Source organism: Strix uralensis, chromosome 4, assembly GCF_047716275.1.
Source record: "Strix uralensis isolate ZFMK-TIS-50842 chromosome 4, bStrUra1, whole genome shotgun sequence".
In the NCBI taxonomy this organism is placed as follows: domain Eukaryota; kingdom Metazoa; phylum Chordata; class Aves; order Strigiformes; family Strigidae; genus Strix; species Strix uralensis.
In genome coordinates, this window is record NC_133975.1 from 65,997,807 (window position 1) to 66,011,748 (window position 13,942).

Here is a 13,942-nt window from a genome sequence, read left to right on the forward strand (position 1 = left end):
GTTGCGCCCATCATCCATCATGGGCAGGAGGACCCTGCCTGAGGTCCCACAGCAATGCATCCCCATTTTGCTGAGTTAATGATTAAAATCAGTCTGATTTTGGAGGCGCTGGCACCCAGGCTGTGGCAGGCAGGCCAAGGATGCTTGCCCTCTGCCCCACCAACGGGATTAATCATTCACCTGGTAATTGGCAACCCATCCATATAAAAGCCAGGATGGGTTTCCCAGTGCCATTTTTCAGCAGGAGGAGGGAAACCAGCCCCAACATGAAGGCAGCTCTCGCCCTGCTGCTGCTTTTAGCCACTACGCACGCCGAGCACAGAGGTAAGGGCATTTATCACGTGCCTGGGGCTTTGCTCTCCCCTGGGGATGAGGGGTATGAGGCTGGGGACCATCAGCTCCGGTGGTTTTCAGTGGCCTCCCCTCTCCCCAGCCCACTCCCAAATCACCCGGTAGGAATCAGAGAGAGGAAAGGGAAGGCATGGGGTGATGTTTTGACACCCGTGACATCCCTTTGGGGTGATGCTGGAGAAGCTGGGAGAGGAAGAGTCTGGGCTGGGGTTGGGGGCGGAGGGAGGAGGAGGGGACAGTGTCACAGGGCCCAGCTTCTTCCCTTTGCAAGGGAAAACAAGATTTTCTGACCCCCTTCACAAGCACCATTTCACTGTAAAACCCATCCCTCAGATGGAAACAATGCTCTGTGCCACCCCTTACCGCCTTCACAGCTCCAAAATCACCCACTTGCCAAAAAACTCCCTTGAAACTTACTTCTCCTACACCACTTTATGAAAACAAAAAGAAATGCAACAAGTTGGCACTTATAGCAGGACCAATAGCCACTGTTCCTGCAAGGAAAGGGAATTGCCTTTTACCATAGCTTCCTCTTTTTAACCTGGTGCTACCAGCCTTGCAAAAGCCCCCTCACCCTTTCTTTCCCACTGAAACAATGTGACCTTCAGTGTAACAGCACATAACCCTTCAGTTTTGGGGAGATGACCCTGCTCTGCACTGTAATATCAGTAAATAGCGGTATCAGTATTTACCCTGCCGGTACCAAAGTCTAACCAATGCCATTTGTAGCAAAAATCAATGCCATTTTTCCAGGGATGAGAGTCACTGGGGATGTCTTCATGGCTGGGTGTTCCTGATCTCTGGGTTCCTGTCTCCAGAGCTCCCAGCCTTTACACTCTCCAAAACCTGCCAGAAAAACCAACACCACGCATTTCAAACACACAGAAATATCCATTTGGTCAAGGGGTGAACACATCTAATGTTTTACCTGTAGCTGTCACAGCTACAGCGAAGGGTTTTCCCCCTGCCCCTTTCTTTGCAGAGCTGGAGCAGCAGCTTTTGCTGGTCTGCAGCACCGTGCCAGCATCTCTCCAGGGACTACGGCCAAGTCTGACTTGAGAAAAGAAGCAACTGCATAAAAAAATAACAATCCTCAAGGGAATAAAGCAAGAGCCCCGCAGACTTTGGACCGCATTTTGTGGTGGCGTAGCATCTCTCATTCCCATGCCGTTGCTGCTGCCACCAGGGAGGAAAGCAGAAAGTGAGAACAAAATAGAGGGCCAAGTGGGAACAGGCAGTTCCCCAAATGATCATTTTCCCTGGCAAAAAGCAAAAGACCCAAGTTATTTTCTGTAGGAGAGTCAATTAAGCAGAGTCATGCTGCTTTGTTGTTTTGTTGGGGTTTTTTTCTGCAAGGAGAAAGGTTGCTGGAAATGAGCTCTATTGCCACCCAAAGAGAGGGCATCAGAGGTGGTACTGCCAGGGAAAGCAAAGCCAGCATTTTCCCAAACCCCAGCCCCAGGAGATGCAGGCTTGCCGGGTCCCAGCTCCCTGGCCACTACCCAGGCTGCACCCAAGTGAGCCAAGGCACAAATCCTGCTCTCAAATCCTTTTTCTGCACTTACAGGTAAAGCTTATGTCCGGGACAAAGTCTGCCAGGAGTTCAAGGCCCTGGGGAAGGAGAACTTCCGAACCCTGTAGGTACCTCCTGCTGTATTTGCCCTCCCAGGACACTCAGCAAGCCAAGACCACAAAAAATTAAATAAAAATAATCTTAGAAAGGAGAAGATTTATTCACTCCCTGCAAATGAGGACTCCAATGGCTTGTAACAGGAGAAAAGTTTACTTTATTGTTGAACTCCTCAAAAACAATTAGATGCCTAAATAATTAGCAATTCTAACAGAGATGGCCCACGATCCCCTGGGAAAGGGCAACCTCCAGCCTGATACCTGCTCTGGGTCTTTCCGGGCTGTTTCCCAAGGAATACGCTGCTATTTCTTGTAGCACTGCAGCTGCTCCTCTCCAGCTGACAGTGGTAAAACCTGTTTTGACAGAATGGTGCTGCAATGTGATTTTTTTTTTTTTATAAGAGAGATAAACATGCCACCAGCTCATCCTCTCCTTGTTCCCTGCTCCCAGAACCATTATCGCTAACAGCAGAAAATTCTCCAATGCCACCTTCGAGGAGATCAGTCACCTCGTTGGCGAAATCGTCTCCCTGGCTGAAACCTGCTGTGCTGAAGGTGCTGACCCCTCCTGCTACGATGCTGGGGTGAGTCCAACCGAAACTGGGTGATGGACCCCAAAACTGGGAGTGGGTGGACAGGATGGCCCCTGGCATGTAACCTCCTCTCCCTCCCACAGTCCTCAGCTCTGTCGGCCAAATCATGCGGTGAGAACTCGCCTTTCCCAGCCCACGCTGGCACAGCTGGGTGCTGTGCCCAGGAGGGGCTGGAGCAGAAGCTGTGTCTGGCCGCCTTGCAGCACCCGCCCCAGGAGCTGCCCCGCTACCTCCAGCCCTCCAACGAAGAGCTCTGCCAGGCCTTCAAAAAGGACCCCAAGGACTTTGCCGACAGGTAAGCCTGGCTGGGGATGGCGCTCAGTCTCGCCGATAACGCCCGGTTGAGCCCAGGTGTGTGCTGGTGCCAGCTGACGTCCGAGTGCTCACCAAGCAAACCTCTCTCGGTCTCACCCCACTTCCATCATGGCTGTGGGGCCACCGGTGCATCAGAGTAAAAGGTTGGGGTGTCCAGCATTTGCACAAGCCCCAGGAACAGGATTTTACCAATGTGATGAGGTGTGCCATTGCCTGTGCGAGCAGCTGGAGAAGGGCCACCAGCCTGAGCGATGGCTTGGCACAATAAGCCAGAAGCATGGGGTGGTACCTGGAGAGGGCTCCCATCCCCTAACACCCCAAAAACCCTACATCTCCTGCACCCGAGCACCCGATCACGGAGTACCAGGTGTTCTCAGCCCACCTCCGCCACAGGTTTCTCCACGAGTACGCCAGCAGCTATGGCCAGGCGCCCCTGCCCGTGCTCCTTGGCTCCACCAGGACCTTCCTCTCCATGGTCTCTACCTGCTGCATCTCCCCTGCACCCACTGCCTGCTTCCTGAAGGAGGTGAGGCCCTTTGGAGCCCTGGGCTCATCCTCATCCTTGCTCCTTGGCGAGTCGGGTGAGAACCATGCCGACAGCCCAAGGAGACGTGGCTGGGAAAGGCTTGCATTTCCCTTGGAGGACACCTCCATCTTCTTTTTGTGGCAGAAACTGGAAAGGAAAACCCTCTCCCTCCTCACCCTGATGTCAAACCGGGTTTGCTCCCGCTTCACGGAGTATGGGAAGGACAAAGTCACTTTCAGGTAAAAGGGGGAAATGGCCTTTTCTCTCCTTGAACATGGGTCAGGGTGGGAGTGTGTTCCTATTTCCAGCTGCGGATCCTGCTCTCAGGCAGCATTCACAAAGCTAAATTTTAATTAAGATGTAAAAACAAGATGTGTTGTAGCATCCTGTGGGAATGCTCTGTGTATAATGGAGGCACAGAGTGAGCCCCGTGGCTCCGCATTATCTCCCTCCCGCACCTCTACATGGCGAAACCCCTTCTCTGAGTTGTTAGCAGGGGAAGGGGAGCTGAGCTCCCTAAGCCCCTTGTATGCCTTGTGCCTGCCCAGCTACCTCACCTCACTTGCTCAGAAGATGCCCAGTGCTTCCTTCGAGGACCTTTTCCCCCTGGCAGAAGATGCTGCTGAGGTGTTTTCTGAGTGCTGCGACTCGGTGGCTGAGGACTGTATGCAGAAGAAGGTAGGAGAGACAGGACCCCACCCCAAAACCACATCCCAAGTCACAGCAGGGGCTTAGGGAGAGAACCCCATCACAGTGAGGGGGTCGCAGCCTCACCAGGCCCGGCAGGATACCAAACCCCACACACCCTCTGCTCCCCTCTCTGCAGCTATCGGAGCACATGGCCAAGGTCTGCAGTGCACTGACAGCCCGAGACAAAAGGTTTGCTGACTGCTGCAAGGGGACAAACCTCATGCAAAACTATTTCTGCATCTCGGCTTTGCCACCAGCACCCGCCCCCAAACTGCCAGAGGCTCAGAAGCCAATGAACAAGCAGCTGTGCAGTGAGGATGGGGCTCTCCACGCCAAGAGGTGAGCGGTACCCATGCTGGCTGAGTGTCTGACCCTTCCTGCTTCCCTTGTCTTCATTATATGCTTTGATTATTATTAGGATAACCAGGGGAGCATCCTCTCTTCTCGCAGAAGTGTTGCCCCCAGGAGCTGCACAAAGATGCGAAAAGCAGCCCCTATCCCACGCTGAGCAGCACTGGTAGTAAAAACTCATACGGCGACTCATTCTTCCTGCTCCAGGTACCTGTTTGAGCTAGCACGGAGACACACCAGCGTCCCCGACACCTTCCTTGGCAAACTATACGATGCCTGTGAAAAAGTCAGGGGGGAGTGCTGCTCTGCCAAGGACACCTCCGCCTGCCTGGACAGCAAGGTGAGGGGCAGGGATGGCTCCGGTGTCTCACCCTGCTCTTCCCACCCTGGCCCTGTGTCACCCAAAATCCCCACAGAGGCTTTTCCCAGCCTGCTCACAGCCATCCTCTGCCACTCAGCGCCAGCAGATGGGAGAAGAGCTGCCCCGCTTCCTGGAAAAGGCCAACCAGCTCTGCGGACAGTACACTGAGTTAAATTTCCTCGACTTCAAGAAGAGGTAAGCCTTTGCCCCCTGCCCAAAACTGGATGCAATCAGAATTTGGCCAAAATTTTGAGGGTGCATGAATGGAGCCAGTGGTTTTGAGGCTAAATAGCAGCAAAATATGGGGAAGCATGACACATCCACTCATGCTCCCCCCCCCCGAAAATGCGCACGGGAATTTAATGCCCTCGGGTCCCTGCACTGCAGGCTGCGGGAGAGTTTGACACAGATGATGCCAGAGGCTGGCCCTGAGCTGCTGGGGCAGTTGGTGGAGCAGCGAGCCGACTTCGCCTCTACCTGCTGCTCCCATAACTCACCACCCCTCTACTGCGCATCCAAGGTAAAGCTGTGGCCCCACACCACCCCGCGCCGTGCTGGCGGCCAGCCCCTGCACTCCGGGGCTGACCCTCAGCTCTTTTCCTCCCTGGTTCGCAGGTGAGCTCAATGCTGGGAGAGGCATGCAACGGGGGATCCTGCCTGCTGAGTTAGGTGCCTAGAGGTGAGCAGATGGGGCGGGGGTCTGGCACACCAGCATCGGGGACCACTTCTCCAGCGATGCATGGATGGAAAAAGAGCATGAGGGAAGCCAGCTGGAGGACGCCCTGCAGACGTCTGCTCTTCTTTGTGCTAGGAGAGGAAGGTGACACCGAGCCCATGGCTCCCTGTCGCCTGCCAGCATCACCACCAATGTATTCCTGCAGCCATAATAAAAGACTTAAAAAAGCACCCTCGCTGCTGCTGGAAAGGTTTTCTGCACCCCCAGTGCAGTGGGGAGGGCTGGGAAGGGGCATGGCCCTGGCTCTACAGGCAGGAGGAAAAGGAGGAGAGATCCCTGCTTTAGTCCTGGGAGCTAATGGTTGAAAAAATTAATCAAGAACACCGAAAACACTCATCAAGTGCTCCCAAAGATGGCTCTCTGTGGGTATTTGGATATTCAGCTAGCTGGAGGCACTAGCCCATCACCCAAGGTGGGGCCTCTGGGCACCCCTGCAGCCCAAACTTCCCTGCTCCATACCCCAAATCCTGCTCCCCTGCCCATATGAGACTCCTGCAGCCTCCCTGCCTGCCTGCCAAGCTGAGCCCAGCCCTGCCAAGCACCGGCTGAGTTTTGGGGTGCTGTGGGCAAAGCAGCCCTGGCTTGGGAGGTAAGAGGATGGCAAACCCACATGGGAAAACAACGGGAAAATCCCCTGAGCCCAAATTTGGCATTTTTTTACAGGAGAACAAGATCTAAATATACCAAGGAAAGCAGATAATGATACCTCAGGGCACAGAGCTCTGCTGTGCATAGATAAACCAGCAAATTAAAACAGCTTGTGCTGTGGCAATAAAACACGGATGAGCTGAAGTGATGATCAAAGGAAAACAATAAAGGAAATAAAGGGATACAAAAGGAGCAGTGGACTTACCAGTGGGGCAGAGGGGCTCCATCCGGAAAGGAAAAGCTCCACAAGAGGCAGAGAATTAATGGCCAAAATTGGGAGAAATCAATTTAAAGCTAATTAAGGCCCCAGAGTAATTACTTTGCAGACAGCCTTAGCAGTCAAGTTGCCACGCTCACCAGACCCAACCTTAAGTGAAAACAAGAAAAAAACCTTCATGTTGGTTCCTTTCTGTACTGGAGAGCATCTGTAGCTCCTGAGTCTCTGCTTGGTTTCCCCATGATGTGGAGCCGTAGAGGCTGCATGGGGTGGCAAGACATTATTATTTTGGCGGGCAGAACTAGGAAGAAAGTATAACTTGCCTTTTTTTTGTGCAAGGCACGTGTCACTGGGCAAGATAAACACCCTTTCTCTGCATGGGTGTGGAACACACTCTCCAAGTACGGTAGCACACAGGCAGTTACCACCAACCTGGGGCTGGACCTTACTGCATTGTAGCAGCTAATGCACAGACACTGAGACACCGCTTCCACCCACCCATTACCCTGTTACATTGTGCTTTATTCTCCAGGATAATTAACAGTTGTTTTTTATCCTCTTCTGTTGGAATGAGGGACCCACATCTCATTCATATACTTGGCATTGCCAGGAAATTCTCTTGCCTCTCCTGGTACATCACTCTGTACGTAGATGTGTTCCATTTCAGCTTCTTGCTGCAGGTGATACCCAAGGCAACAGATCTGGGGACCAGCCACAGTCACCACTGCACCCCTGGGCCCTGGTCAGACAGAAGGCCCTGTTCCGACAGAAGGCCCTGTTCCATCCCTCCCCTAAAGCAGTTTAGTCTCTATCAGGCACAAGGTGTTAAAGACCAGCCTGAGCTTTCGCTCCATTTCAGCATCGTATTTGCATCCGTCAAATTCAAGATGCATATGGTAAGGGCTAACAATTACAGTGACCTTCTGAGTTTCCAAGAAAAATTGGAGAAATACAATTAAGCCAAGAACATCTCTGCTGTGTGCCTCTTCTAGGAAATGTGCTGATAGATATGAAAAAAAGGGAAAATAAAACAGCAGTTGTTATTATCATTGCAGCTTTCGGGGTGAGAAGTGTGCACTGTGATATCCCAAGGGCATTTCCCAATGCTGAAAGACTGGGCACGATGGAGGGAGCAAGAAGCCAAGCCCAGGCTCTCTCCAGAGCAGCCTGCATCACTCACCCCTTCACACTCTGAGCACAAAACTTCTGGCAAGGGATTTGCCCTACACATTTTTAGAAGCAGGCATCACTTGCTGCTGTGGTGTTCCATCCCCTTGGCTATCAGGGGCTTAAAAAACCTGAAGCCTTGCTGGTAATCAGCAGATGAAGACAAAGGGCATAAGGATGTTCAGCTCCTTGCTATTCCCTCGCCTGCAAACGTGCCCATCCAAGCCCTGACCAGGGGGTTTCTATCTGCCTGACAGCGGCTCTGGGGCTGCTGAACCCCACCAAGCTGATGGGTATCAGGGAACACCCTAAAATGCCACAGAGGAACAGCAAAGCTATTAAAAAAAGCAAGCCTGGGGTGTCTTCTGTGAACATGAGCAGCCTCACCAGGCACCAAACACTGGGATAGAAACATCCCACCTCTGTCTGCACGCCAGCCCGGTGGCTGGGCAGGGCATTTGGCCACCAGCTCCCCAGCCCTTGGCACAGGGCTGGCTGGCCAAAACCCACCCACGCTCACTGCATTCTGACTTCAAAAGCATGTGGGAAAACGCTGCCTACCTCAGCAGGAGGCTTTGGACAGCCACATGCCTGCTCTGCCCTCTGTATTTATTTAACGAGAGTGTTTATTAGCATTGGCATTTAGGCTCCTTTTAGCTTTAATTATGTATAGAACAACCCAATTCTGCCCATCTTCCTCCCTACTGACTAATCAGGCAAGTGATCACACCAAGCCATTACAGAGATTGCATCCATGTCGTGGTCTGAAACCAGGACAATCCATTATCAAGGATTTTGTTTTAGCAACAGGTCACTTCTCCAAAACAGCTCTCAGGACCTTCCCCGCGCATCCATCCCTGAGCCGACAGCCCTCTCCATCCCAGCCCAGCACGAAGGACGTGTCCCCTTTGTTTTGCACCAGAAGCTGCCCACAGTTGCCTGGGGAGCTTCCAGCTTTTGGGATGGAGAAGCTATGTGTTGCACACCAGAGTGAAAATAAAATCAGAAAATGCCCCGAGTCCCTACCCTGCCTGGGGAAAACAAAACTTTTGCTGGCCGCAGCCTGCACAGCACCCTGTGAGGGTTCCTGGGAAGCACTGGCGTTGCACCCCATGATGGCAAAGCCACTGTCATTGTTTACATGGAGACCTTGTGGGAGGAAAAAAATGACCCAAAACATAATCAATTGCTGTTTAAAAAAACCACAACTAAATAAACATAAACCACAACAATTATTTTTTTATTAAAACCAGTTGTCTTCTGAGAAAGCCCGGGCTGGCAGGTACAGCAGCAGGTCTGCTCTTAGCTGATGCCACCCAGGAGCATTGACCCGGCCAGCAACACACCCCCAAAGGACTCCCACCCAGGCCTCTGCCAAGCCACGCAGAAACCACTTTCCTTTTCTACTCTTCATTGCAGTGGGGCTTTTTGCCTGGTTTTGCTTTTAATTTTGTTTACTGGGCCTCCTTCCTCCTGCCCTCAGCACTGCAACAGGCATGAAGCAGATTTGCCTCATGAATTTTCATCTCTGCAGCTCTCTAACCCATTTTCAGAGATTTGGAAGAAAAAGCAAAGTCCCTGTTGTGGGTTGGTTTTTGTTTTTTTAAATACCCTTGCTGCTTAGAGCAACCCTTCCTGGCCGGTCTATCTGCACATCAGGGTGCCCAGCAAACCCCAGGCCACCTCCTGCACCTTTCTGCCAGGCAGCTTGTGAAACCCAAAACAGAGGGTGCCATGACGTTGGAGCAGGCAGTGCAACAAGGACAGACTGAAAAATAAACCCAAACCAAATACCTCTGCCAGACAGATACCATTCCCAACCACAACCGTCTCGAGCAGTTAGTCACACTAATTGCACGGCTGGTACAGTAGTAATTAAACAGCAATGCATTGCAGACACAGTGGCAGAGTGGGAGTAACATCACTAAAAGCTTCCAATCAGGGAAAGCAGGGCTGCGATGGGAAAACAGTGCCATGAATTGCTGGAGGCACTAAAAACCAGTGGCGCTGAATAAAACAGCTCCCAACATTGACCTCCCTGGTGCTCGCAGCCCAGCCGAGCAATGCCCAGGCTCCTGAAGAGAGGAAAGCACGTAAGTGTTCATTAAATGACATGGAGCAGGGTGGGTTTCATAAAAATTGGAAAAACCTCTCCAATCTTGCCGCAGTCAGCTCACAGCATTGCCCAGCCTTTCAGGGGAACGCAGGGTGTTTTCTGCCTCCCTGCCAGGCATCTAACTTGTGGGGCAAGTGATTTGTTTGTGAAGAGCAGGTTAACCCAGCACAGAAATAAATGACTAACTTCTGTCTCTCTTTTTTTTTTTTTTAAATCTCTTACTAGATCCATAAAAGCATTATGAAAAAGGTTAAAAGCATTAGTTTTATCTGCCTCCGAGACCAACAGGGCTGTTTGCTTTCCCAGTGACTCCTTTCCCCAGCCACTCAGACCAGAGTTTGCTCTTCTGGGCCAGCAGCATCCCTGCCATCAACTTCAACTACACAAAAACCCAGCAAGTAATGGGTTCATACTTCTTTTTAACTTAGTTTTTCTTTTATACTGCATACAGCACTTTCCTAAAAGGAGCAGCAAGTGTTTTCCTCTTGTCTTGACAGCCCAAACACCCACAGAGATCTGGCCAGCTGGCAGGACATGAACAGCAATTTGTGAAGGAGGGGACCAGTTTGCAGGTGATGCTCATGCCACCCAGCTCACACCCAGGGCTTCCAGCAGCTGCAAGGAATAAGTAATTTATTTCCCCAGGGGATAATCCTGGTACCTGGTGCAGAAGTAGCTGCCTAAAACATAGTAGAGTCCTAAAATGCCACAAAATGCTTTCCACAATGACAAAATGGGAGAGATACTGGAAAATATATCGCTTTTGGTCCCAGTTTAAGAGTGCAGAACTTGGTGCTACCTAAACCAAGCCTGCCAGGTCAGGTGCAGAAGAGCAGCAGTCAAAGAGAGAAAGCTTTGGGGACCTGCAGCTTCATCATTGCATCAACAAACCATGACCCATATTCCTTACTAAAGAGTTAGCTCAAAATACCCTTGTAAGTGTTTTAATGACCCCACCTCCTCCTGCGGCAGGGAGGGATGGGGTTTCTGGAGGAGTTGATGCTGCATTACAATTCTCTATCATCCGGATGGCTGCTCATAATGTTAGTGGAGTCAGAGAGGTGTTGATGGTTGCTGTTGTCCCAGTCCCACGCACTCACTGATCGTTATTCCTGGCCAAGGAACCGCGAGTGCAAAAAGCAAAGTTTGGTCATAATAAGTTTCAGCCCAGAAAACAGATTTCTTAGAGAAGCCCATGCCATGTAGGGCTCACCCTTACCTGTCTGCAGGTGGCAGAGACGCTGTGTGGCTCTGGGACCTCCTGGTCACCCTCCAGATCCGGCCCCCACAGCTGGTCCCTGAGGTGAGGGGCATCACCCAAAACCCAGGGTCCCGCTGGCCACCCAACATTGGGGTGCTCAAAGCTAGGGGCTCGCATGCCTGAACCACCCAGGACAGCTTTGCTGTGCTGGTTCTCAGCAAACATCTCCTCTGACTTGGTCTCCCCCTGCGTAACACAGAATGGCAAAGTACCCACCCCGGGGAGAGCTGGGAATCAAGCTCCAGTTCAGCCCAGCTGGTGAGCTATCCTTCAGTGTCCCGGGGATGCCAAACCACCCCCCCACCCCAGCTTCTCCCTAGCCAAGGGCTGGCTGTGCTGCCCAGCTGTAGCATGATTCACTCTGGTGCTGCCCACAACCCTGCAGCTGGACTGCCAGGGCTCCCTGTGCCTGCCCCCCAGAAGTTGCACACCCAAGACATCTCTGTAACACAGTTCTCCCTTGTCCTGGGGAGCCTCTTTCTGTGGGCAAGTGTTTTGTCAGAGCAACAAAGCAGCCCCAGGAGGAAGATGGTGCCACACAAACCATCCATGGTGGTTGCACACCACTGTGATGGCTCCAGCCACATTGTGTGAGCAATATTGACCATTTTCTAAATGCTTCTGATGCAAAAATGCAGAGGCCAGTGCTTATTGAAGGGGAGACCTGTGGGAGGAGCACTTCAACACCACAGATATGCTGTAGGGCCAAGCATGCGGTGGCTCACAAGTTTCAGCATTGTGGTGTCATGCAAGGGAATTGTCCACCAGATAATGAGAAAAACCCACAGGAAAGGATGAAGAGATTCAGCCAGCCCTTGGGGCAGCCCCTGTGGCAGGCACAGCCCTGCTCTCTTGACAGCCCCATGGTGCTGAGGCTCTTGGGGCCCCAAGTGCAGACCCTGAACACAGGTGCTGATGGGCGCTCACCCCTTTCCCACCACAGCCCACTGAAAAATTAGCCAAGGGTTTCTCTAGTGGTTTTCATAGAATCACAAAATGGTTTGGGTTGGAAGGGACCTTAAAGATCACCTAGTTCCAACCCCCCTGCCATGGGCAGGGACACCTTCTACCAGAGCAGGTTCCTCACAGCCCCGTCCAACCTGGCCTGGAACACTGCCAGGGAGGGGGCAGCCACAGCTTCTCTGGGCAACCTGTGCCAGTGTCTCACCACCCTTACAGTCAAGAATTTCTTCCCAATATCTAATCTAAATCTACCCTCTTTTAGTTTAGAACCGTTACCCCTCATCCTACCCCTACACCCCCTGATAAGAAGCCCCTCCCCATCTTTCCTGCAGGCCCCCTTTAAGTACTGGAAGGCCGCTATAAGGTCTCCCCAGAGCCTTCTCTTCTCCAGGCTGAACAACCCCAACTCTCTCAGCCTGTCCTCATAAGGGAGGTGCTCCAGCCCCTGATCATCTTCATGGTCTCCTCTGGACCTGCTCGAGCAGATCCGTGTCCTTCTTCTGTTGGGGGCCTCAGAGCTGGACACAGGGCTGCAGGTGGGGTCTCATGAGAGTGGAGTAGAGGGGGAGATTCCCCTCCCTCAACCGGCTGGTCACACTTCTCTTGATGCAGCCCAGGATACAGTTGGCTTTCTGGACTGTGAGCACACATTGCTGGCTCATAGTCAGTTTTCCATCCACCATTACCTCCAAGTACTTCTTTGCAGGGCTGCTCTCAATCCACTCATGGCCCAGCCTGTATTTGTGCTTGCGATTGCCCTGACCCATGTGCAGGACCCTGCACTTGGCCTTGTTGAACTTCATGAAGTTCACATGGGCCCACCTCTCAAGCCAGGTCCCTCTGGATGACATCCCTTCCCTCCAGCGTGTCGACTGCATCACACGGCTCAGTGTCATCGGCGAACTTTGCTGAGGGTTTTCATCATTTTCCAACCCTGCTCTTTGTCTTGATAGTGTTGGCCATCTTGAGCTATCACCAGAAGTTATCCTTGCACATGTATGGCAGCCAGGAAGCAGCCCTTCCCATTGCCCCTGGAACATGTGAAATGGGGGGTGGTGAGCCCCAGGGGGCCACAGTGGGCCAGACCCTCACCTATGATGGGGAAGGAGATCAATCCTATGCCTGCTCAGGGAGAAGGGCAGTGTCTCCTCAGCAGAGGCCGTTTCCATAAGGGAACTTAACCTGCACAGAATGTTTTCTATACGAGTCCCAAGTGATGCGTTTTAGCTGGCTTGACGGGGGTATTTGCTTGATGGGAGCGGGAACAGGAGATGTCCCAGCCCCACCAGCCCCATCTCCCACCACTGTCCAGGACCAAGCCCCTGGCACCACCACAGTGACCACAATCCTTGGATTTGCGGTGCGAGGGGAAACATCCCTGTTACTGGACACATATTTCACAATGTTGTCTAATCCCAGGTTGGACTCAGGGTACCATGGCATTGAACTCCTCGAGGGCCTTCTTTGCATCACAAAATGATCTTTAGTGGGGTCAGTGAAGGTGCCTACATCTCCACCAGCACCTTTTTCTGGTCATGCTCCACTTTCCTTCGCAGCCTTCTGCCAATGTGGTGCACAGTGAGGAATGGGCCAATAAAGGACCCATCAAGAAAAAAGCTGGTGTGGGGCTGGGATTTGTACCTGGCTGCTGCCTTCTGTCACTACCTGCTGTCCGTTGACTTATGCAGATGGGACTTGGGTCTCTTCACCTTTATTTATGGACAAGTTGTATTTCACTCCCCAAAAAGCTTCAATATATTATTTCAAGAGAGAGTATTTACGTCATTATAACTCACTTTTACAGTCATATATCTTAAACCCCTCTGTGATTTGTTAAGAGACTTTCCCTACAATTTTTTACATGTATTTGCCAGAGCTTTCCGAAGCATCCTCTTCCTCCAGAGAGTCACTGAGCATCTTCCCTTGGAAATCACGATTACAAAAACACTGATACGAGGATCTCAATTCAAACAAGACTTGAGTATATAATGAGGAAAAACAAACACACAACTCTCCAA

General features: G+C 51.9%; 1 protein-coding gene across 2 annotated transcripts; it reads left to right on the forward strand.

The window, feature by feature from the left end:
• Window positions 1–215: 215 nt before the first annotated feature.
• GC (GC vitamin D binding protein) lies at window positions 216–5,722 on the forward strand. 2 transcript variants are annotated; one of them, XM_074865140.1, is made up of 13 exons: window positions 216–324; window positions 1,919–1,988; window positions 2,432–2,564; window positions 2,657–2,868; window positions 3,282–3,414; window positions 3,559–3,653; window positions 3,963–4,092; window positions 4,241–4,443; window positions 4,663–4,795; window positions 4,914–5,011; window positions 5,204–5,336; window positions 5,432–5,495; window positions 5,628–5,722. In XM_074865140.1, the coding sequence occupies exons 1-12, from the start codon at window positions 216–218 to the stop codon at window positions 5,483–5,485; spliced, it is 1,503 nt and encodes a 500-aa protein (XP_074721241.1). In that variant the 3' UTR covers window positions 5,486–5,495; window positions 5,628–5,722. The 2 variants fall into 2 exon arrangements, with proteins under 2 accessions (XP_074721241.1, XP_074721239.1); XM_074865138.1 differs by having other exon boundaries at window positions 5,432–5,722.
• The last annotated feature ends 8,220 nt before the right edge of the window (window positions 5,723–13,942 follow it).

Bases quoted from the DNA above. Each gene is read 5' to 3' on its own strand.
- GC (XM_074865138.1), top strand. From the start codon at position 216: ATGGGTTTCCCAGTGCCATTTTTCAGCAGGAGGAGGGAAACCAGCCCC. The intron at 2,869-3,281 runs GTAAGCCTGGCT...CCTCCGCCACAG, and splicing joins CCCAAGGACTTTGCCGACAG to GTTTCTCCACGAGTACGCCA. The intron at 5,012-5,203 runs GTAAGCCTTTGC...CCTGCACTGCAG, and splicing joins TTCCTCGACTTCAAGAAGAG to GCTGCGGGAGAGTTTGACAC.